General features: G+C 42.3%; 1 protein-coding gene across 2 annotated transcripts in view; it reads right to left on the bottom strand.

The window, feature by feature from the left end:
- AMBRA1 (autophagy and beclin 1 regulator 1) overlaps positions 1 to 25,813 on the bottom strand; it is a 133,498-nt gene that overhangs the window by 20,828 nt on the left and 86,857 nt on the right. For both annotated transcript variants that reach the window (XM_032690564.1, XM_032690565.1), the window contains 3 exons: positions 24,959 to 25,147; positions 24,349 to 24,503; positions 9,004 to 9,143 (listed from right to left, as the gene is read on the bottom strand). In XM_032690564.1, coding sequence (XP_032546455.1) covers positions 9,004 to 9,143; positions 24,349 to 24,503; positions 24,959 to 25,147 — 484 coding nt within the window. The remainder of the gene's footprint in view (positions 1 to 9,003; positions 9,144 to 24,348; positions 24,504 to 24,958; positions 25,148 to 25,813) is intronic.

The raw sequence follows: 25,813 nt of genomic DNA, 5'->3' as shown, positions 1-25,813 counted from the left end.
ATGAAATTTAACTGCTTTTGAAGACAGAATTAAAAAAAAGTAAAGGAAGAAAAGGCAGCAGGTGTGATCTGAACAGATATAAATGAAGCACTTGTTTTTACAGCACATGGCTGAACTCTTAGATTGCTACCCAATCTGGGAACTATTAAGGACCTGCAGAAGCCCAGTGACGTAGTACACAAACTGGTAAGTTGCAGGTTATGTTTCTTTAACACAGAGCTCGGTACAAAGTTCCCATTCTCATGATGGAAAATAAATATCTCTAAGCAGTCAGTGCTACAGCATATCTTGAAGAATTGGGTGAGGGAAATGAACTTGCTAATAAGTGAAGACTTAAAGCAGCTCTCAAAATTTACCTCTAGGATTCGTAGACATATTAAGTGGAATTTTATGAGGGCAACTTCCATCAGTCATCCTGGATATCAAATTCACATACAGAAACAGAAATAGAAATGGAATAAAAAACAGTATCAGAATGGAAACACTGTTTCAAGTTTTCATATTACCACTCCACTTCTCTTGCACCTGCAATGGTTACCTAGGCTTCTCTGCACAATTTGGAATAATTCACTTAATGACAAAATCCAAATATAAGCTTTCAGGATGCATCTATAGTGCAAAATTGGCCATCTTCCCTCCTTTTCAGTCCTTTTATCAATCAAAATCATCTTTTACCCTCATTTAAGAAATTCAGTGTATCTTGTGGTTAACAGGTGGCAAAATTCCAGGACATGCATTCATTTCCTCTGCCATAGTCGAAGGCCACTGTGCAGATGCTGCCATATGCAGGGAGTACTTGGACATAACTAGTATCTCTAGCCACCTCAGTTAACAGTTGTGAGAACATTCCCTGTGCAGGGTTGCTAACATCCCCCCGTTACACATTAAGGAACACAGCTCCTCCTTCTGTCTCCTTGTTTACTCCATCCTCCAGAAGCTATTCTCAAGAGGTAAATGATGTAGCAGGGCTTATGCTGCTGGGCCCATCATGGCTAGAGGCTGAATAGATTACCATCTCCTTACCAATGTTGATAACTAGATGCAGACACATTGTCCCCATCAGTAGATGGGAGGATATGCAATTCTCAGAGAAAAAAAATAATAGATTGGCATGGACAGTTAAATGCAGTGATCCCTTGCAAAGCATAGGAATTTATTGTAAAGAGATTTTTCCTGGAATAATTTCACGTTAGAGGCAGATCTCACCACAAAGAATTAAAATATGTACATCGAATATGCACACTGAATCAGTCTGAGATTCTCCACACCTACTTCCCAATGAGAGAAATCTAAGGGATGCTGCATCTGAACCAGATGCATCTTCAGGGGTATTTGAATTCCACTACCAGAGGCTCTGACTGCTGAAGAAATCCTTCCTCTCTTGTGGATGACTGCATTACAAAGCTAGCCCTAGACAAGGTGCTTTGAGAGCTTGGTTTCGAAACAGTTTTCTCAGAATACTGAGGTTTTTGGATTCATATTTTCAAAAGCATATGAGCACTGAGCCCTCCCAGAATATACTCCTGAGAATAGGAGAGGGGACACTCAAGATGAAATGACAAACAACTGATACTTGGATCCCGTGCCTTTCTTCCATGGCAGTTCTCCACAACTGAAGTCAGCTAAAGGCAATAAGCAGCATGCAGTCTGTTCCTCACCACTTTGGTCTCACCTGTTCTACAAGGCAATTAATGCTTGAGATGTCCCACCAGGGGTTTTTCTGAATGGGAAAACTCTTGTTGGAATGTCATAGGGTAGGAAAGATAATGAGTACCAAGAATCAAAATCCTTTTTAATTCAGTAGAGGTGTTTCTACTGGACAAGACAGACACTGTGGATTTGATTCCATGCTGCAAACCCCAAAGATTCAGGAACTGAATCAAACCTTGAACTATGCAGAGTCAAGAAAGATGTACAAAACTTTAGTGAGGATTATGACTGGTCGCAGTTACAAAGGACATCAGGTAAGGGAAAAGTAGCCCTGGGGAGGCTAAAAATGCATTAGCAACCATGCAAAAAAGTCAGTGTGCATCAGGACAACAGAGGACTGGGGGGAATTCACACTGCTCTGTACCACCTCCTGTAACAGACCTCCAGGCCACAGCTGAGTGGCCTCCAGGCCTTCTACACTGAGGTACGCCTCCAGTGACTTAGGCATACCTCAAGTGGTGCGCCTAAAGGGATTCCTGTTTTCATGTGACATGGCTCTTCCAGGGAACACCACTGTTATCAATTCAGCATCTTGATTTAGCTCAGTGGTGCCCACCCTTTAAAACATGGCAGCCTCAGAGCCTTTCAATACCACGCATCTGGACTGAACACCCACTCACATCCAAAAAGCACAGACTACCACATGGTAATGTGAAACTGTGCCCAAGCAGACAGCAGACTCGTGATCTAATATGTATGCAAGTCTACCAGTTCGTAATCATCACAAGAGTGAGCTACAGGACCCTTGAAAAAAGAAAAGGCTGTCAGAACCTCATAAAGATTTCAATCTGTTTCCAAGCCACATCTGAGCCAAAACTCTCCTATCAGCAGGACTTGCCTGAGAACCACAGACCTGAGTCCTGTTGCTCCAGCTCCAAGATCAGACTTGTGAAAAGTAAATTGTTTGTCCTGTTGGTCAATTGCGGATGAAGTTGTTTTTAAAAGCTGCAGGAACCCAGTCCCCCAGGCTCTTTCCTCAAAGACACAGATTCAGCAGGAAAAGTACACATAGTTTTTACAGGTTACAGAGACCTGCTCTCAAATGGATAGCTTGTTTATTTGCAAGCAAGTGAAACCAGCAGCTAAACAAACAAAAAGAAAAAGAAATGAACAAATGAAAGATGGGCAGACACTGCTGAACACCAGCTCTGCCACCTTTGCTATTTGTTATCCACAGTCAGAATAGTATTTATTCAGTGATGACTGGGATCTTTGGGTCTTTATTTTCAATGCAAGTCTGCATCTAATATTACATGTGAGAAATAACATAGGTAAGTTGGTTAGCCTTTGAGTGTTTGGGAAAGAAGGAACATTCCTGATGTTACATTAAAAGTTCCTTCCAACTTGATCACATAAAAAGCAGATTAAAAAAACTGATGCTTTTCAAGAGCACAATTTAGTGAGCTGACTGTCACCATAAAATCTAAGGAAGTGGGTACACAATGTCCTTTCTTTCCTTTACTCACCAGAATGCAACCCTGGCAGGGGTTGTATCTTTGGCTAATAAAAACATTTATTCCATCCTCACAGCTACTGTACTGCTCATGAATTCCAGTCTTTTACAGGCTTCTTTCAGGCCCATTAGGTGCATTTCCAAGTGTGGACAAACACTGCTGTCACCACCTCACTACCCTATAGCACAACAGCTCTGAGAGCCAACTTGTCAACACAAGTTTAGATGTGGACCTTCGGTTTAAAACACCAAAAACCGCCTCATGGCTCAGCAGTTCGGTCCCACCATCAGTCACAAGTATTCAAGTCATACACTTGTCTCTGCAAGCTGAGCTGCATCTCCAAACAGCTGAGTCTTCTGCATCCACCCAGTCAACATACAGGCTGTTGCAGAAATCACCTGGTTGCCACTTTACTTCACAGTTACAACCTAGTCATAGTCAATTTGTGCCTCCTTGTTCTCTAACAAGAAGTGTATATATATATATATATTTTTCCAAACTGCTAGCCCCACTATCCCACTATCAAAACAGCCAGGTAATATGTTCACCTGCATGATGGCTGAAATATGTTCATATATACAGGTGACCAGGAATAGTCGGCATGGATTCAACAAAGGGAAATCATGCTTAACCAACCTGATTGCCTTCTACAATGGGACAGCTGGTTGCATAGACAAGGGGAGAGCAGTGGATGTTGTCTGCCTGGACTTTAGCATGACTTGTGACACTGTCTCCCATGACAACCTCATAGGGAAACTCAGAAAGCGCAAGCTGGATGAGTGGACAGTGAGGTGGATTGAGAAGTGGCTGAATGGCAAGTCTCAGGGGGTTGTGATCAGTGGCACAGGGTCTCGTTGGAAGCCTGTAACTAGTGAAGCCCCCTAGGGGTTGACAGGGGGCCCAATATTGTTTAAATTATTTATCAGTGACTTGGATGAAGGAGCAGAGAGCCTCCACAGCAAGCTCACTGATAACACAAAGCTGTGAGAAGTGGCCAATACCTCAGAGGGCTGTCTGCCATTCAGAAGCACCTCAACAGGTTGGAGAGATGGGCAGAGAAGAACCTTCCAAAATTCAACAAAGGAAAATGCGGGGTCCTACACTTAGGGAGGCTGGGGGCCAACCTGCTGGAAAGCAGCTCTGTGGAGGACGACATGGGGGTCCTGGTGGACAACAAGCTGTCCGTGAACCAGCAGTGTGACCCTGTGCCAAGAAGGCCAGTGGTATGCTGGGGTGCGTTAGGAAGAGCATTGCCAGTAGGTCAAGGGAGGTGATCTGCCCCTCTACTCAGCCCTGGTGAGGCCTCACATGGAATACTGTGTCCAGTTCTGGGTTCCTCAGTATGAGAGACACATGGAGTTCCTGGAGTGAGTCCAGTGGAGGGCTACAGAGATGATTAGGGGACTGAAGAGAGGGTGTCAAGAAGATGAAGCCAGCCTCTCCTTGCTGGTGCTGAGCAACAGCACTAGAAGCAACAGGCAAACACTGGAACACAAGAAGTTCCACCTAAACATGAGGAAGAACTTCTTTACTGTGCAGGTGACTGAGCACTGGAACAGGTTGCTCAGAGAGATTGTAGAGTCTTCTTCCCTAGAGAATTTAAAAAGCCATCTTGTCACAATCCAGAGTTATACGCTGTAGGGGACCCTGCTTGAGAAGGGAGATTGGACTAGATGATTTCCAATGGTCAAGCTTACCCGTTCTGTGATATACATTTAAATAGTTCTCTTTTCTTGGATATATTTGGAAGGCTATATAACCTCCTCCTTATCTCTCCTTTTTAGCCCTGCTAAAGACCCCAAGCTACAGGTTTTCTTAGATAAAAATGCTCCCCTGACACCACTATCTGCTGCTCTTAATTCCTGTGCCAGTTCACAGGTGAATTTTAAACTGTTCCAGTTTATGTATCTAGTTTCTTCTACAGCACCACTGATATTTTGCTATCTCTGCTGTTAAGTGTCTTGTGTCTCATCTTAGAACTAATTTTTTTCTTTTTACAGCCTCATGTATTGATGGCTTAATCACCTACAATCAACTAAAACCTTGGGTCTTTCTCCTCCTCCATCATTTTAACTGCTGAGCTCACTTTCATTAGTCACTAAGTGTACTTTGTACCATTAAGTTCTCATTTCTATAACTCCAGTCGCTTTCACAGCAATTCAATTCTTGTGCAAAACTTTGATTTTTCTCTGCAGTGAGAAAGCTAGTCACATCAGCAAATTTATTCAGTGCACCCTTACAGGTCACTAGAGTAAATAGTATTAATTAACCAGTTTCAGAACAGGTTCTTCAAGGAAGTCCATCAACGACCTCTTTTGTGGCAGAATACAGATGTCAACCATGTTGTATTCTTTCCTTTAGCCAGGACTTCATCTATGTACCGAGTTCACATTATGGACTGCCAAGATAACCTGACCTTTCCCACTTCCATCTGCAAGAAAACATGCCATCAGTGCTGCCCCAGCTTAGCAACACAGGCCAAAACATTTCGTTTTAACTAACGTTTCTTTAGAACTCTGGAAGGACTGCTTGCATAGCCTCTCATCATGAGACCATGGAGCCTCAAGTTATGCTTTTTTTTTTGGTCAGCTTGTACTTCCAGTCTACTCATTTAAATCCTGTATTTGAGGAACAGCTGCTATTTCAATCTGTTTATGTGATTCCTGTAGTACTTGGTTTCAAACGCCTCCATTGTATATAGGAATAAAGACCCAGGGAATTATAATCATCTCCGTTGTTTGCTACTGACCACAGTTTTCTTTGCCAAATTAGAACAGTTGGGGGGGTTTTCAGCAGTACAGTGTTTTCTTGATCCCTGCTGTTTGCTGGGCTATCCTCCATACAGTACTCTATCAATTGCTGAATCCTTTATTTAATATTTCTCTTCCTCTATATTACTTTGTATGGTAACTACATAAATATTTTTCATCTTTTTCCCCTCACTCCTCAAGTTAAAGTCAACAGACATGCCGATCTCACACCAAGTTTATTAAGCCAAGAACTACTGAGATGGCATCCACATGTCAGGCATTTTCCTTTCTCTGAAGATCTCTCAAGTAGGTTTGAGACAGACACCACAGCTGCAAGCCACTTCTGCTCTGATAGAGTCTCACTCATGTGTTGTGATGTTAGTGCCTCAATGCAAATTATACAGCTCAGTGAGTATTGATGCCAATTTGTGCCCCAAGGAAGGCACGGAGGAACTGCTCAGAGACAGAATTTTCAGTCTATAAGCAGGAGGTATTTATTTACAGCCGGGGAGCAGCCGGGGAGCAGCCAGGTCACCCTGGACAACCTGCTCCACTCGAGTAACTTGCAACTGAGCTTTTTATACACTTTTGGCAAGCAATTACATCACGTTTTATGAATAGTCATTATATCGCGACATCTACTTTTAACATTCATAACAGGCGGAGTTTGAGGCGTGGTCTCTAATTTGGGGAGAACTTCGGTGGTCGATCCTGTTCTTCATCGTCATGAACTCAGCGTCCTTTCACCATCATCTTCATAAACCTTTGAACCTTCCCTAATTTGGATAGTTTCCTTGTGCCTTTGGCAGGGATTTCCAGTGTCTGGCAGAAGTTCCTGATTTCTTGGCTCATCTCTTTTCTTATCTCCCTTTGTTTCCCTTCTATATGTCCTTTTTTTGTGTGTGTGCTAGCATTTTTAGTTCTTTCTGTCCGTGCTTATGTTCTTTCATGTCAGAGTGTCCTGTATTCTAGTGAATTTATTGCCTTCACTATTTCTTAATACTAAGTTCTCTATGCCTTTGCTTAAGGCCTGCATTTTGTGTTTAACTCTCTAATTCTTGTAGTGCTCTACTAAATTCACTTTCTAGGTTTTAGCTGGCTTCAGTATCTACACCTTCATGCTGAGGTTTACAAGTTGCTCTTGCCTTTTGTTGGTCTATAAAATGGTACAGTCAAGAACAGAACTCATCAGGTGTTCTGCTCCAAAAAGAACCCACTAGTCCTTGTGACATTTACAATAATCACTGGAAGAATCAATCACTCCAATCCATCAGCAGGAAATCTGTTGAAGCACTTCTGTTAAACCACCAATAAATCTCTCACTTATACAGCCACCTTGTTTCACGTTCACATACAATAGGTCTATTTTTGTTGGAATTGGGCATAATTATAATAAAGTTGCTGGGACAGAAGTAAGGAGACGGAAGAGTGCCCTAGAAACATGCTGAGCTAAGAAGGTTTCACAGAGATGCTGCAGAAGGACTGGTAGTACTCCCATAAGATACTATGAAAGTGTTCCTGTTAGGTATTTAGTGAAGTGCCAAGAGACATGCCACTCAGCTTTGGGGTACCACAAGCACTGGAATGGAAATCTAATGTGGGGTATGTAAAGCCAGGACAGCCAGACCAAGCTAGATTCCACAGCATTCAAATCAAAGAATCCACTCTCAGGAAGACTTCATTTTCCTGGGTTCTTACGCCTTCTCTATTCTTAGAATATATAATAACTTAGAATAGCTTTCAAGTTCAAGAAGAAGAGAGCCATTATTCCTGAATAATTCTTCTTCTTAGAAAGTATGGCAACTGTTCTTAAAGAAAGCCACTTATCCTGGAAGAGAGTGATTATAGCTTATTCCATAACAATATCTTGTAGAACTTCATGTATAAATAAGGCCTTGATGAAAGATTATGTTCAAGAGAACAAGAGGGCTCTTTGAAAAGCACTGGCATCTTGTACTACAGAAACCGATCCAATCTGAATTCCAATCACAGATTTCACCAGAAGGCTGTACTGAATTAGTCACTATTAACAATTGTATATATTTATTCTGATTTAAGGTAGTGGTTCTACACTGACCATATGACTCTCCTCAAGCACCACATGCCTGATGTCATGCACAACAGATGGGAGTCCACATGCAAGTCGTACAATCATCAGCAGTGCTGCAAGTTTCTAGCTGCCAGCTTTTAAGTTACAAGGAACTTCAACATGTGAAGCGTAACCCAAAAAAATACCAAGGTAGTTCAGTACCAGGAAATAACTGAAGTAGAGAAATCGGTGAAGTGTTCCTGCAACATAAAAGAAACATAGCTCCAAAAGTACACTTGACAATACAATGGAAAAAAGGGTCTTAACAAATTACGATGCAGAGACTTTCCAAGAAAACCGAAAGCAGTACGTTTCACTGCTCACTCGGTCATCTGTGTCACACCACATCTAAATTAGTTTGTGTTTAATTGCAAGCTTACAAAGGGACAGTTAGACCCTTCACAGATCTTTATAAATAAGAGACTGAAGTCTACGTGCCACATCACTGGACTTTTAGAGAGGACACCAAAATAATTGACTGACTTGCTCATAGCCATGACAAAAGTCTTTGCAGATCACAGAATCTCATGCATGAATACTGTAACAAGTATTTGATAACTCCAGGTCAGCAGCTTTCTATCTGTTGGTGAACTTCAAGAGGTTCTTTAAAGCTGAGGAAAGCAAGTATATTAGTTACAGCTCACATTTGCAGCCACTGGAAACTTTCAAAAGACCATAAGTCCAGAGAGACTGAAAGACACTGCACTAGGCATATAAGAAATAAAGGATCTTGAAATTCTACAAAGACATGGAAAATAAAATGAGCTAATGAGATGCACTTCAAACAGCCTCTGAAGTTTATAATCAGCAAAACAAACACTTATTGTAAGTGACTCAGGTAAACACTGTGGCAATCCAAAAGAAGTATTAGGAATTTTTGGGCCCCTCAAGCACCATGTCCCAGGCAGTGAAAAGCCATGTTATCCCCACTGCCCTGAGAACAGAATGACCAAAGCAGTTGTATCTCCATGTTATGTCTCCACGTAAAGCAAGCACTTACTCTGGTCGGCAAATCACCAGGTCCCCTTTGTTGGTGCCATATGCCAATCCCAGGCCTGGCTCAGGCAGCCAGCGAGCAGAGTTTATGCTGACATGTCTTCTCTGGTCGGCAGGCATTGGGTACAGAACGTTGAAAACTCTCTGAAACAATAACAGGAGATTACTTGACAGGACAATACAAGGCAGGAGAGGCAAGGAGCCTCAAACAAATGTGAAATCAGCCTGCAGCAGCGCAGATGGCCATGGAGACATGTCACTATACAGGATGTTGCAAGAAACCACTAATTCAACAGTGAGAGTAAGCAGCTGCTAGAAATGCACATGCACATGCCCTTAAATATTTAATAGACTGACTGGTATACAGCTGTGAAGCAGAAGTAGTTCTGTCCCCAGGAGAACGTGCATGTCACTCAGTGGGCTGTAGAGTTCTTTTATTCAAACTAATTAAACAAAGTAGTGGGGACAAGTGGTATAGTCACTGTGAGAATAACACAAGTACATAAGTAACAAATGACTCAGTTCAGGTCGGCTTCCAACACCATCCATTCTACCTGCAGAAAGGTAAGAAGCTGAAGACTTGCTAAGACTGCAGGTAGTTAGCATGGCTGCAAGTCAGTGTTGCCAAATGCTGCATTAAGGCAGGTGAGTGAAAACCCTGTGCACACGAAGGTCTGCACTAGCTTGGTTTCTTAAGTGTACTGCTCCTACTCCAAGAAGCTAATGCCTTTTGTACAGTAGTGCTTTCCTATACCCTGTCATCCAGCAACCAGAACTGGATATATGACAACAGTCCATTTAGCCCAAAACCACATGGAAATCATAAAAACAAAGAATGGGAAATGGAGAAAGCAGTAATGAGTCCGTTTGGTTACCAGGAAAAGACAGGGACAAGCTGCTTCAGTGTACTGGGCTATCAGGGCTTCAGAAGGGTAGGACTAAAGACCTACCTTGGCATTTACAAGACCAAATTGTTAACAGAATTTCTGCAGAAATTTAGTTTGTATTTAAATCTGTAAGCACTGCAAGTAACACAAACTTTGAATCTAGATTTTCAGTGGGATAAGTCCAAGCTGAAAGACATGTTTTCATTAGATTTTTCTGATGGGAAAGCATCCAGTCATCCCAAAACCCTTCTTCCAGACTCCCCATAAACAGGGATGGTGCTGAACCAGGAAGCAGGGAAGGGAATGAAAGTGTGCTGGAACAACAGTATAAAGGTTGACAGGAATGCAGAACAACCACTACTGCACTGCTGAGATGGCCTGAAGTAATAATTAGAATCCATTGGGATGGGACTCATCAGCTAGCATAACAACCTGGGACTGTTTTTCTCTGTAGCTCTAGTGCCTACTGCACATCTTGTCTGTTTGACAATTTGAGATGCCTGAGTCAGAGACCATTTAAATATGTGTCCTCCAATACTACCCAGAATTTTCATCCTGACCACTGGAATACAAACAAAGTAAGTCAGAGCAAAACACTAGAGATACATTATTTACTATCACCGGTAACACATTTAATTGGCTCCTCTGAGGAAGTCACATTAGAGGAGAAAATGTCCTTACAGATCTCTCTATATGACAGAAGCTGGTCACTTTGTGCCCGGGCTATCACTCAGCAGTTAAGTGTATTCAGAGAAGCTCAGTATTTGGATGGAAGGAAGAGGTCCTTAGAGGTTTATCTAGCTCTTACCCATCTCTGCCATGTCTGTCCCATTAACTCACACACATGCACCTTGCTTGCTGGGGAATCAGTGAGGGAAGGGCAAAGGGAGAAAAAGAAGGGGGGAAGAAATCAGATGTATGATGGTAGCACCTGTTACCATGGGGATTATGGTGCACTCTGAGATGGGAAGACTGGATTTGGAGGAGGAGGAAAGAGGAGGGGAAAGGGAAGGGTCCCCCAGAGCTAGGAGCATAAATCTGTAAAATAAGCATTCTAAATATCTTAAGAACTGCAAGGGCCTTCCATCATATCCTTCTTTGGCAATTCAGAAACAAACAATTTCTCCTGAGAATGACTTTGCAAGGTACCACAGTTCCAGAAGCCACCTTCCTGGGCTACCCACAAGCTCCTCTCCAGGTCAGCTTATATAGCTGTTGTCCCACACGCTCTGTAATCAGCCATGCCAAGGTAGGAGACTTGCTGGCTACAGCTGAACACCCAGGTGCTTTGCAGTAAACAGCACCCCATGGAAAGTGCTCCCCCAAGAACATGAGTCTGGTTCTGACAACCTTCAAGTGTTGGCTGAGGGCTGAATCTCAAAGACAAGATGGCTTTAAAATTCTGCATCAGAATAGTTGCTTCATCATTCCACTCCATTCCATCCAATTCTAAACAGCTTGTCATGCTGAAGAGCTCCCCTCCCCTGCTGCTTCCCACTCCCACGCTAATGGGACAACTCCATGCAGTGTTAAGGGTGATGACATCCGTGCGTGTAGTAATTAGTACATAAAAGGAGAGAGCAGCTGTACTGGCATAATCACCACTCGCAGCAGTAACCAGGACCCAGCTAATCAATCTGATGCAGTCATACAGACTATCTCTTGCAATTGCATCCATTAGCAAGACCCCCTACTCTATCCACAGAGTGGAAGAAAAAAATTAAAGTTCCTTCAACATCAGCAGGTCCCTCTCTTCAAAGAAGGTCAGAACTCTGTCAGAAGCACTGTTCTTCATAGCTAATTCCTTTTGGACCTTTTTTTGGTTGTTTTTTTTTCCATTGCTAAATCTTATAAAGAGCTACTGAGATATTTCAACCAAAGTAGCCAGCCTGAAAAGATACCACAGAGTGACCACACCTCTTTGCCAGTGAACTGTTCATACTTTGTAACTCTAAACTTCTAGGAATAATAGTCAAGGTTGCTCGAGGAATCCTACACTAACACAATTCTCCAGCTTCTAGGTCAAGAGATTGCTGCCAACCCTCACACACTCTTAAAATTAACAAGACAAATGCATAAAGTTGATAATTCAACAGTTTCTTTTCATTAGGGCTGGCCCACAGATTAGTTGCAGGCCAGGTGTAACAGTCATGTCGATGGCCGAGGGTTCAGGAATCAGTTTAGAAACACTGATGTAAAAGTCCACTAATCTTTAAGGTGTTCACCACACTCTCATAGCTTCAAGAGAGCTTATTTTTAACAGTATGGCAGTTTCATTTAGGAGGGATTTCATATTGCATCCACTTCGCCAGCCCATAATCACTATCAGCAGTCACAGCAAGCTTCCATGCTCTTCACCATAACCAATGTCAAACTCGTTCTTAGCATCTCTGCACTACTAATTCAATAATACATAGCCACACCTTTAGATGTGGTGATTCAGCATTTTACAAAGTTGGCAGCTGCCTTTATTTGCAGATGCTGTTCTGAAATAGAGTTTTGAAGGATATGCTTCTCTAACTACAAACACTGTGAAGTCTGAGGAGTGGGAGCTTCAGAACATCCCTGTGGAAGCTTAAGCTGAAACAGGCAATGTATGTATAGCAAGCTGTTCTCTTCTTGGCAACAGTGTAAACATATAAATGTCATTTCAGTACACACAACAGGTCCTACTGCTTCCCTTTAGGGCCACATGACCCAGCCCAAATTACACAGAACACCTGCTTGACCTGTGCTTGCAGAAAATCCTTTCTCTGGTTGATCTCCCCACACTTCACAGGAGATTTCAGCAGTCTTCTATCATTTCAGGGACTTGTTCTCTCCTTGAGTGCAGGGGATGACAGCAAGATAAAAAGTCTTCCTCTAGAAAAACCCAAACTGTCTAGGTAGCTAAGCTTCCATATAAACGAAGACTCATACCAAGGGAAAGCAACGCTCACAAAAGAAACAGTTGCTTGCTTCTATTCTATATCCCTGTAATCATGAAGTGTGGGGAAAGATTTGGTTGAGTAATTTATGTCTCTATTTTCAAAGACTGCACTAGAAGCAACTACTTATCTTTTTAGTGTGCCTTTTTTATCCTCTCTGAACAGAAATGAGCACGTACATCATGCACTGAACTCCCTAAAGCTCATTTCATCACTTTACAGCCACTTCTTCAACGCTGATTTCAGCAGGGGAAAAGATGGCTCAGAGAAAGCAGGGCTGTAAGGCATGAAGAAAAAAACCAAGCCCTCAAATTATTCAGCAAACAAGCTACATGTGGAGTGCAAAGGCCACCTCAGGCCCACTGCTGCTGCTTCTCCTCCAACTTGTCAGTGCTGTCACATCAGTACTGTATCACCTGTCACAGCCACCAACTTAGGTATTTACTTATGGCAGAGTGCCAGGAGAGGCTGCATGACAATCAACAGCCTCAAGGAATCTTTCCCAAAGATCTCTTCCTTGCTGTCAAGCTGCTGTGTACTTACAGGGGAAGAAGGGGCCCAGAGCACAACACATAAGCACTGAGCTAGACAGTTAATTTATACCTACCCTGGAGGGGTAAGAAAACTTTTTGCTAAAAGCCTCTGCTAAGTCCTAGTTATTGACCTATTGCTTCTGTCTTCCCCTCCCACTCTGTCCCAAAGCTGCTGCAATTTAATAACACTCTTCAAATTCCATTGTCTCCCCTCCATTTCTAGGAAGTGGCAACACTAAAAAGCTGGACAGGGCAATTGCCAGGATCCTGTCAGTCATCAAAGTAGCAGCAGGCTACCCCAAGCCTGTGCTACTGCTGCCAACTGGCAACAGTGCTGCACCGCTCGCCTGATCCAAGCAGCACCATGCCTGGCCAAAGCGTAGGTATCACGTCATCTGCACAGCTGCCTCTTTGCTCAAGGCCTTCCCACCTCTAAGAGAGCAATGAAAAGCAGGGGAGTGCTGAATACTACTTGTTTGGCAGAGTGGGACCTTACTTATCTCTGACACTCAAGAAAGAAAAAAATACGTTTTGAAGCTGGAGGAGAAAATTCTGGCACAAGCAGGCAGGAAAACTCGGCAGGAACTCTTGCTTTTTATCTTTTTAAATTCAATAGAAACACTTTTGCTCTCAATTAGATGCATCACCTTTCAAGATGCCAATAAATTTCAAGCCATTACCTTTGCTTGGCCCAAACAGTAAGTTGGCTGTTAGATCAGCCTTGATAAAGACTGCTTGGGGAGGGGGTGCAGCTGTTGTCTCGTTTACATGGTGAGATCTTGTCATCCATGAAGCTCCATCCTGACAGCAGGTAAAGGGAGAGGAAAGGCTGGAGCAGATAAGGTGGGTTTATAAATCTCCAGCCTAAAATGTAATTATTAATTTCAAGTGAATCGACACTGTCACCAGAGGCTGATAGACCATGAAAACACACAGGAAAAGAAATATGTGTTAAACCCAATAGAAACTTCTTACTGTGCGGACTGGTAAAATACACAGTTTCATAGCTACTCTGACCTGAGATGCAGAAAAATATCTTCAGAAAGGAGCATTGATCACTGCTGGATGGATATAGTTGTACTGGCAGCCAACATTTGTACTTCACGCCTACACAGATGCAAAGTTTATGTTGGTAAACAAAGTGCTCTTCATATGGATACCGGTTCTACCACCACAGTAATTGCAGAGGCTGCACAGCTTTGCCAACATAACTGCAGCTATCCTTGAGACTCTGGCCAGCACAGGTACCTCACGCTTTAGCGAACTAAGCTAAAATGTCACAGATGCAGTCCTAAAAGCATGGCCAATCCACAACACTGTATTAAGTTCACTGAAAGCACACCTCTAAGCAAGGCCTAGGCACAGTTTGAAACTACTCAAAGAGCATCATAACAGAAAACTATGAACCGCAGTTGTATTTGCCAGAGCAGCAGATAAGCTGCAGCGACAGCATGAAGGTATAAGCAAAGCAAGTTTGACTTCATTGTTTTTGATTGCAAGCACCTTACCAAGACTGAACAGAATTAAAATCAATTAACTTTTTTTTTTTTTTTTGCCTCCTCCCAGTGTGTTGCCACTGAAACATCTTACCTGGTGCACTTTTTTCAACATCAGTGTGTTAACTAGTTCACCTGTGACACCAAGGTATCAGATAAGTTTCTATAAAGCATCCACCACTCCACTGAATACATGACGTGTCTTTTACTTGGCTGCCAGGAAGCCACCTGCGTCACTGACTTCTGTTATGCCTCCACCTAACTTAGACAAGTCTGTGGCTTTTTAAGACCCAGAAGCATAATAAAAACCAAATATTCTAAGTTGATCTCCTTAATAAATAATGGTACACTTTTTTCCTTTTATTTTGCCTTCTATTAACAAATTTCACAAAATCTGATGAAATTCAGGCTTAAGACTTGCACTGCCACAAACAGCCTCTGCAGCAAATTTCAAGTCTAGCTTGTCTAAAGCAGCGGGTCTTGAATGCAAAGCAAAACAAAAACTCCTTGGGATAACACTGATGGCTCAATACATTTATTCATAAGACAACATATAACATAATTTTGAAACATAGCAAGTCTCCCCTTTGTTTGCAAGGAGTCTCCTTCTGTACCTATATGCAGATACAAAGAAAAAGGCATGCATTTCCCATGATCAGACAGGAGAAAAGATTTTCTTTTTTTGCTACCATCTCCCCTTACTAGGCAGGTTGGTCTGTGCTGCTCAACCCCTCCCCCGCAGCTGATTTCTGCTAGCAACATACACGTCCTTCTATTACATCTTCTCTGTTAAAGTGGAAGAAGTGAAAAATAATGCACTTATCTTTTTGGATTTGTCAGTCTTATCCTCAAATGGATTTTATCATCCAATGCTCAGCACAAATAAAATTTCTTTCAACTCCACTTATCTTCCCCAGATGCAATAGGATTATACATAAAATTTTTCTTCAGTCTTCACCAATACAACAAACCTCTTTCTGCCTTTCTCTGCACCTGTTGTGAGTGCAGAAAATCCTAGCTTTGCTTTCTGAGCCACGGTGGATTAAATGTGAATTAACTCTTAATTTTCAGCAACAACTGAAACCTTAACTGTGGATAGTTGATACCATTTCTAAAACAGGTCAACACCAGAAATTTTTGTTGGATGGACTGAGAAACTTTCTGCAAAGGTGAAACACTGTTGGTTCTTCCTGATCATACTTGATCACCTAATTTATTGCTGATATTTCAAAGTCAGAGAAGTCTCACTGAAGCACACCTAATCCTTTCTTTCTTTACGCAAGCTCTTTGCATTATCAGCTGGTCCTTTATTTCACAAGCCTTCCATGCAACTACTACATTTAAAAATAACTAGTGGGAATCTTTAAAACATTAAAAAGAATGAGGTCTTATAAAGAAATGGATCATCTCAAGTAACAAAGCTCTCATTCAGGAAAATAATACACTTGTAGTGAAGTAGCTCATTATTTTACTGTCCCCCAAAGGCTGCAAAACCAGGGTAATAGCTCCAAAAAACCCTTTAGGGGACAGGTCCAAACCCAGATCTGAACCCTAGGCTGAGTAAGCAAGACATTGCTAAACAAAACAATTATCCTTTCATTTGCACATGTGTGTGGTTGGAACAGAGGAAAGGAGAGAAACAGGAATGCCTCTTTGGAGGTGTTGGAGTGACAGAAGATAGATGTGTGTGTCTGTGGATATATATATATATATATATATATATACACACACACACACATATATATACACACACACACACACACATATTCAGTGCAGATGCACCAGTGAACTGAACTGTGCAAACAGGACTGCATCCCCAGCTACTGCTCTCTTGCAAAAATCACCGACAGCTCCGAATGCTGGATCAATCTAATAAAGATATGGTCACTTCTCTGGCAAAAGGAATGACAGACTTCTTCATTTTTGCCCTTAACTCAGACTGCAAACCAAAAGCACTATCCGTGAATTCCTCACTAAATGTCATGCTGAGACTGTAACAGCAACATCTACAATATGTTAGAAATCTAAAGACAAGAGCAAAGGATTTGAGAACAGCTGCCATTACACTCTGTTCTCTGTCTGCTGAGCCTCAAGAGAATGGCATCCAAGATCAAATGTCAACAATATGTCGACGACAGAGCTACATGCATCCTCATCTAGGTGAAAAGAGGCTGTCATCCAGATGTCTACATGTCTGTAAGGAATAAATACTGGAAGAAAGAGTTGGCTTAAATTTAATTCAAGGAAGACGGTAGGAAGAAGTACTGAAAAAAGTCTTCATGAAATTGCAAACCTCTTCTCAGCCCATGGACAGTTTAATGCAAATTGGTAATAATTCACTTTGGCTCCCTTCCCCCTAACTTCCTTGGGCAAGATGACTGCACATAAATAATCTCAGATGTGGAACTATCTTGGCCATTATTTCTTATATCTAGTTAGAACTACATACCCAACTGCACCAAAGTTAAGAGTAGCTACTACGGGGCAAATGGGTTCAAGGCCTTACCTGAACTGCAAGAGCTCTGGTCTCCAAATATTGGACCTCGTATTAAACAAAATGTCTTGGCTCTCAGTTTCACATCCCACAAAGTAAAAACATCCTGAAGGAATGTCATTTGCCTTTTCCTCACACCAGCTTGCTAAAACTGACACTGTTCCCATGTTTAACAATCTCATGAGATATTAACACAATATTTTATAAAGGAATCCTAATGAGTTTTAAGTTTTTACAGTTTCTTGTAAGTTCTGTCTTAGCAGGCTTTATGCAGACACAGCTGATCGAGTCAAGACAGCAATTTAACTAACTCTTACAACATACTATTCCTGCATCCATGCTCAAATGTGCACACCTGCAAAAATCTTCACGCCAACTGCACCCCTGAGGTGGTGCTGCATTTTCCAGTGATGTTGAATAGAGCTCTTTCTTACAGCACCCTACATAAGCAGTGCTTACCAACATGGGTTTTGGATATGATCTGTTTTCCTAAAGATACCTGACAGAATCTGCCGATACACAGAGCATATACACTATTTGGTCTCAACTAGACAACAATGCTCCTTTTTGTATTAAAAGGAAGGATTTCCTATATCAGTTAGAAAAGGGTTCTGTCCTCATGTCCTCTTCCTAGTATCAACAAGTAAGCACATGCAGCCTGTGACTTCGCTTTGCCTTTTGGCAGTCTAAAAAACATCGACCCGGTTCAACTTCTGCCAACAGTGAAAAATTTCTTTGGGCAGTAATTGGATATATTATTTATGGTTCCACTCCAAGTCATCAAGGGCTCACCCTATTGACCTGAAGATGTCAAATTTCTCTTAAGAGGAGACTCAAGGGATCACACCAACACACACTTCTTTCAGTATACTTACTTTCTTGCAAACTATTCTTGTTTTCAAAAGTATGCTAGTTCATATGAACTTTTCCACTGGAGGTAACATTTTGCAGTAAGCCATCTCCACATATTGTCCTAACCAATTTTCTTTTCGCATTACAAGGGTGCGTCCCAGCAAAGTAAATGTGCAGGGCTATACGCTCTCAAGCTTAAAGCCCCTTTGCTTATGGCTGCAGGAGCACGCATAGTTCACCCAGAGAGTCAGAGTGACCATTGCAGACCACATTGGACACATTTTGCTGACACTTGCATGAAGCTCAGAATGCAACAGCACTCAGTAAAATTGTGCAACTTCTCACATATTTTGTGCATTAAGAGTTAATAAGTTTAAAAAAAGCTTGGCTTTGTGCTAAAACTCTGTGAGTCTTTCTGCTTTGGGCCTTTCTTCCTGTGGTATTTGGAATTCTCCATCTGTTTACAATGGAAATGTACACATATTCTGTTCCATTCAGGCTACTGACCCATCACTTAATCGGGATGTTTCCAAAATAGCGGCAGTCTTGTCAAAAGCTAATTCTGGATCTCCACAGCCTGAATTTTCTTCCACATTCAAAGCACAATGCAGTATTTGAGATTGGGCTTGGTTAAGTCACCTTATCCTCACAAATTGTGTGATTTGCTCTTCAGCTTCATGTCAATCAAATTTTTCTATCGCCTACATCACTTTTTTGTATCTTCAACTTAAAAGCTCCCTTCCAAGTTTTATTTTAATTTGGATTACAGTAATCATGTTTTTCTGATATTTCAGAGTTAGCTTCCTCTGGGTAAAATGGAAAACATTAAACATTGCAAGGGCATCAGAATTTGTGAAAGCCAGAAATAAAACTACCTTCTGGCTGCCTTTCTCACTAATATCCACTGCTAACAGATCCAGGGCAATCCATGTTTCTAAGGACCTTCAGCTCCAAATGAGATTCTAATTTCATGTTCTTTTAAGTTCCTTAACCTCTGTATATGCTTGAAAACATATGGAATTCAGAAATTACCATAGATCCAAGCAGCTTAAAAACACTCTTTATTTAGAGACAAGTTCCACCCATGCTTTCAAAATAGGCTACAAAACTTATCCTTACTCGGTATTTGGAGTCCTGTCTCCAAGCTTCCCATCTCTGAAACTCAAACTGCAAACAATTCTCAATACCACTGCTACCTGTACCACCCCCAAGCTAGGGATCTGCTAAAAGCAATTCCTTCTCAGTACTGTCCAGCTACAGATAAATATCAGAAATGTTAGCTAGTTTTGCAAAAACACAAAACATGAGCAACAAAAAAAATGAAGCTTATGCATACCACTTTTGTTAAAAGCCAACACTATTAGAGAGTTTTTGTTTTTCAGAGTGAAGTTTGAAAATCGTTCCTTAGCAAAGCAAGGGTTCCACCTGAAATGCAAAGCAGGCCAACCTGAAGGGAGTAAATAGAAGGAGCATGAACCTCTAGCTCACAGCTACCATATTTGATGACTTCTACTCCTGAGCACAATTCATAACTGTCAAACCAGGAAAGTCCTGACCTGCAGAATCCTACCCAATGTCTGAAGTATTAAGATGTATACAGACAACGCACACTTGTATAACCAACATGCTTCTTAGTACAATCCAAAAGTGCTGTAGTTCTCAGAGAGAATGTTTCTCTCCAAAAACTACACCAACAGCCAATGAATTTCTAGTACATTTAATGTATTAGAGTTTCATGTAACAAAAGCTGCATCTTCAAAACCTCTATTTCAACAGCAAGATGGAAGAAACTCTCTGAGGAACAGAAATCTGCATTCCACAGACTGCTAGTCAAGGATGTGGAGGAAGAGTTAATTTGAAGCAGAAATAATCATTGTATTTCACTCAGCAGGTTGTCACACTTTTGCAGTGACAGAGGTCACACTGCCAGCTCTACTCTCCCAGTCAACTGCCTGCAAATCGGGAAGGAGGGAGGAAGGCAGGCAGGAAGAAAGGCAGGCAGGAAGGCAGGCAGGCAGGCAGGCAGGAAGGAAGGCAGGCAGGAAGGCAGGTAGGAAGGCAGGCAGGAAGGCAGGCAGGAAGGCAGGCAGGCAGGAAGGCAGGCAGGCAGGAAGGCAGGCAGGCAGGAAGGCAGGAAGGCAGGCAGGCAGGAAGGCAGGCAGGAAGGAAGGCAGGCAGGAAGGCAGGCAGGCAGGAAGGCAGGCAGGCAGGAAGGCAGGCAGGCAGGAAGGCAGGCAGGAAGGCAGGCAGGAAGGCAGGCAGGCAGGAAGGAAGGCAGGAAGGCAGGCAGGCAGGAAGGCAGGCAGGCAGGAAGGCAGGCAGGCAGGAAGGCAGGCAGGCAGGCAGGAAGGCAGGCAGGCAGGCAGGAAGGCAGGCAGGCAGGAAGGCAGGCAGGCAGGCAGGAAGGCAGGCAGGAAGGCAGGAAGGCAGGCAGGAAGGCAGGCAGGAAGGCAGGAAGGCAGGCAGGCAGGAAGGCAGGCAGGCAGGAAGGCAGGCAGGTAGGAAGGCAGGAAGGCAGGCAGGAAGGAAGGCAGGAAGGCAGGCAGGAAGGAAGGCAGGAAGGCAGGCAGGAAGGCAGGCAGGAAGGCAGGCAGGAAGGAAGGCAGGCAGGAAGGAAGGCAGGAAGGAAGGCAGGAAGGAAGGCAGGCAGGAAGGAAGGCAGGCAGGAAGGAAGGCAGGCAGGAAGGCAGGCAGGCAGGCAGGAAGGCAGGCAGGAAGGAAGGCAGGAAGGCAGGCAGGCAGGCAGGCAGGCAGGAAGGCAGGCAGGAAGGCAGGCAGGCAGGCAGGAAGGCAGGCAGGAAGGAAGGCAGGAAGGCAGGCAGGCAGGCAGGAAGAAAGGCAGGAAGAAAGGCAGGCAGGCAGGAAGAAAGGCAGGAAGGCAGGAAGAAAGGCAGGCAGGCAGGAAGAAAGGCAGGCAGGCAGGAAGAAAGGCAGGCAGGAAGGAAGGCAGGCAGGAAGAAAGGCAGGCAGGAAGAAAGGCAGGCAGGAAGAAAGGCAGGCAGGAAGGCAGGCAGGCAGGAAGGCAGGCAGGCAGGAAGGAAGGCAGGCAGGAAGGAAGGCAGGCAGGAAGGCAGGCAGGCAGGTAAGAAGGCAGGCAAGCAGGCAGGAAGGCAGGCAGGTAGGAAGGAAGGCAGGAAGGTAAGAAGGCAGGCAAGCAGGCAGGAAGGCAGGAAGGGAACAACTATCAAATAACTTAAAAGAATTTTCACAGAATGTGATGCAGCATTTCTTTTGGGAGTTTTGGAGTAATGTATAATTAAAATATCCACAAAATACTGCTTCAAATACGGCTTTGACTTATTTTTAATTAAGAAGTTGAGTAACAAGCGCTTTGTATTGCAAGCTGTTGGCACAGAGGCAACAAAAATGCTTTCTGATTCTCTCTAATGTGCATTTTAAATTAGAGATTGAAGAATACAGTTTCACCAGGTTCCCTAAACCTTTTTCTACTGCAAAGCTACAAATAGGTTTTTACTCAACTGAATATGAATATATCAGCCACTGTAAAGACAGTGTGCTAAGAATATGATAAAGTTTCCTACTCAAAAATCTGGTTTCATTTTGCGTATCTTGAAAACTGTTACAAACTTATGAAGTAGTATTATTGCAAAACTCAAGAGAGAAGAAATACCTGTAGTTGATGCACTAATTTTTACAACTAGATGAAGGAGTAATATTTACAAGATTAACAGGACCAAGCACAAAGACAACCACCAGCACACCAAAACGCTGAAACAATACTCAACGTCATTCGACAGAAAGGCTCTTTAACCAAATGAATTCGAATTGATCTAGCTGTGACCCTGTCACATATGCATAAAGCTCAAAGTCCAAAGCAGTTAGAAATGAGACATTTTTAACATCTTTAAACACGATGTGGGAAAAGGGAAAACAGCAAATTAGTTAGCAAATCCTGCTAGACTGAATAGATTTAAAAACGTGGGAGAAAGTTTTTTTGGAAGCTATAAATACATGTACAAGAAAGATGAAAAAAGCAACCTTTAGAATACATGCAATCCATCTGGAGAAAAAAAAAATTCAGAACTACAGCAGATGAGAAAGACAGGAGTGCAGTGATGTGGAGCAAGTCTGAAAAGCAAGACTGGGAAAAAAATTATACAAAATTTTCAATGCACCAAAACAGCCGAAAAACCTCCCAATCCTGAAAAAAACCCTGTTGTTTTTTGACTACATAAGTAAAGGCTGTTGTCCAAGAGAAACAGAAAAAAAACACCCTCTGCGGGCTTCTGGTAAAACTATGCTTATCACATTACGTACATTTAAACACATTCCAGAACGAGAGGGGGAGAAAAAAGAAGGTTTTTTTTGGAGAGAATTCAAAAGAGAAAAAAAAATGAAAGCTGGAAGATCAAATTACAAGAGAAAATTAAGGGAATACAAAGCATTACTTCACTAAATGGTGACTAAGAGCAAGGATACAAGCATTTGAAGACAGAGATGAAGAAATATAAATGAAACATTTAAACAGAAGCTTACTGATTTATCTGGCTATACAGAAACGTCTTCAGAAGGAAGGGCTAGAAGCCATAGCAACTGGAGTTTAGAGCAAATGTAAAGGATAGATGAGAGATTTTTGCTAAAAGACTTCTCCATCTTAGCTTACTATGATATGGTAAAAAGACTGAGAAGGGATACTCCAGTTTCTGGCAGAAAAAAGAAATGCATTCCACTAAGATCTTAAAATAACTGAAAGTATTAGGGAAAACTATATTTTTAAAAGGATCTAACAGGATGCTGAATCTATATACTTAGTGATCGTATATCCACACAGCTTTCACCAACTGTACCTTCTAAAAAAAAGTGGTTTTTTTCATAAATACCTGTTAATTTCTGCCTCTTAAAGAGGCTCGTACCAGAATGGTAGCTCAGAAACAGGTTTGAAAAAGTGCTGACTGGTGCACCAAAGAATACCTTAATCATTGATCTTTCCTTGCCTCATAACATGGAGCAGATGATGAAAATAAACAAGAGTTTTATATCAGCTGATAGAGCAGCTCTCATAATGATGCAGCTGAGGTGACCCTCTCTGAATCATGAGCTGTCTGGAGAGCAACTACAGCATCTGAAGGTGAATCAAGGGATTTCTCCCAGATAGAAGTCTCTACCTAGTGTAAGGTCACTAGACAAATGGCTCACTGAAACCCTTTTACACTGGAAAAGCTCTGCCAAAAGTAATAATAATCAGGGAGGCCTTTAAAAAAAATTGAAAGAAAAAAAAAGAGAGAGAGAAAAAAAAGCTTATTCGTGGAATGAATTCCACTATGATCAAGTTATCCCCCAAAGTGAAAAGGTTTGAAGACCTATTTTTAATCTCCTGCAACAAGTCACCTGAACACATGGCCTAGAACTTGAATCCAACCAAAATTTCAGCTTTAGAAATTACTTACTTCTGATTTCTCAACTCTCTGTGCATTATCAACTGGACATGGCTTTTATTACTTTATAACTGAAGAGCTGTTGTGCTTCACTGATGAACAAAGCAACACACACATATTCTCTTAACTCTATCTGACAGCTAGAAAAAAGATGAAGGTTTTCCCTCAAGTACTAAACGAGTCAGAGTGGGTCACGGTTCAGCTGTCCCACAAAGCAGAAGTACAGAAAGATAATTCCATTGCCAAAATATGCCTACATGCACATAAAACCACAAGCTTGGGAAAAGTCTGGTGAGCCTCACCTTCAGTTTGCAAGTATGATATGAAGCTTGGCTCCTACCCTTCCTTAAACTGCTAGTTGCTGCTCTCCTAGAGGTTAACTGCTTTTAGGAGTGATAGAAAATGATCTTGAAGTCTCACCTGATAAGCTGTCTTAGCAAAGCCAACTGTAGTACCACAAGCAAGATGCATATTACCCAAAAAAATACAAAAGACTGATACCTAGACCTAGGAATGTATTACACAGCATGGAATGTACTTGTTTGTCATTATACTTGAAACAAGAGAAGTTTCACAATTCTGCTGTATTTACGTTCTCCTGCCACGTTTGCACACCTCTGTAATAAATCCCTTCACATGTTTATTATTCAGTGGGTCTGGAGCAGGCTACCTCTGTTATCATAACCCAGCAACTACTAGGCTGAAGCCAAAGGGACACAAAACTACTGATGAAAACACATAGCACAGGATACACATATACTCACCCTCATAGAGGTTTCTCCACCGTGGGGCTGTTGCAGCCTGAAGACTTGAGCAACCATGTGTTCTGTGGAGGGGTGCAACAGGATACGTCGAGAAGCCAGTCCCACCATAACATATCTGCCCATTGGAGACAGGCTCACAGAAATTGCATTAGGGCCTGTGAAGAGAAGAGGGGTTATTTCTCTCACAGGTTGATATCCCTCCCCATGCTTCATCCTCACAGCTTTTTAATTCTCTTCCAGTATTCCCATAACATATGCCATACTAATCCAATTCTTATAAGGGGTAGAGAAGAATAAGGAGACCTGCACAAGTTACCAATCTTCCGAGACATTTCATTGCTGTCAGTGTTCTACCACTAGAACAATGAAGTTCTTTAAGGGATTAAAAAAACCTATCCCTTAGCAGCTTCCCCATAGCAGCACTTTACTTGTTGAGACCATGCCACAAGTCTCTCCCCAGCAGTACCGTGTCTGAGGCTGGCTAAAAGGTCAATGAAATATTTCGTGCTGCTATAACTACGGATGGCTATTGCATTTTTTACTGAAGGTTGAAGTTCTGAGGTAACTTCTTACACCCTCCACCCACCCTGACTTCTTGCTGCATGCTTACCAAATCGCTTCGTGTAAAGCATCTCGCCCAAGTTGTGGGGTGCCAGAGAATATACAGCCAGTATTCCTTCATCAGGGAAGCCTCTTTGACTGCTGGGAATGAAGGCTGCCAGCAGCTGCCCATCGGCAGAGATATCACAGCTAGCATCGTTGTAAATTTTGCAGTTTTGGACAAGCACATTCACAGAGGCTACAAAAAAGAAAGGAATAGTGATTAAAGCACTAAGGTTGAACAGAGAATAAAGTAAGATCTAAACCTAATGTTGGAGAATGGACAGTACATGCTAAAGGCACTCAAGACATTTAGCTTCCTCCAAAAGTTTATGAAACATTAATACTCTGATTAATGTAAAATTTGCTCCAAAACAGAGATAAGATACTGCAATGAGCCCAGGAAATTAAATCTATTTACCTCCTGGAGCCTTCAGCCAAGAAATAGTAGCAATTGTACTTCATCAAACCCTTCCCTTTGTTGAGCATAATGCTATCCTTTGCAAAGAACAGCACAGTTTAAACAAGTCTTGAATCATGACACTCTGACAAACTCCAGCAGTGGTCTCATTAGAAACAGTACACCTTAATTCATTTCCTTTTCTCTCGTGGAGCGCCTAGTTCCCGCTCTTCTCATCTCCAACAAACAGGAGATGAGTGAAAAACTCCTCCCTGCAGATACAGACGTTCATTTCTGACAGCTGATTTTTACACCAATCTTGGAAAAAATAAGTGAGAAAGTGCAGAGACTTCTCCAGCCAGTCCTCCATTTAATTACTCCAATATTTGAGACACTCATACAAATTAGTGAAGTAACTGTTCAGCAGGCAGTAGGGACCAGCAATCCACAAAACTTACAACAAGT

Source organism: Chiroxiphia lanceolata, chromosome 6 (genome assembly GCF_009829145.1).
Source record: "Chiroxiphia lanceolata isolate bChiLan1 chromosome 6, bChiLan1.pri, whole genome shotgun sequence".
NCBI lineage: Eukaryota > Metazoa > Chordata > Aves > Passeriformes > Pipridae > Chiroxiphia > Chiroxiphia lanceolata.
This window is presented reverse-complemented; position numbering and strand designations above follow the sequence as displayed.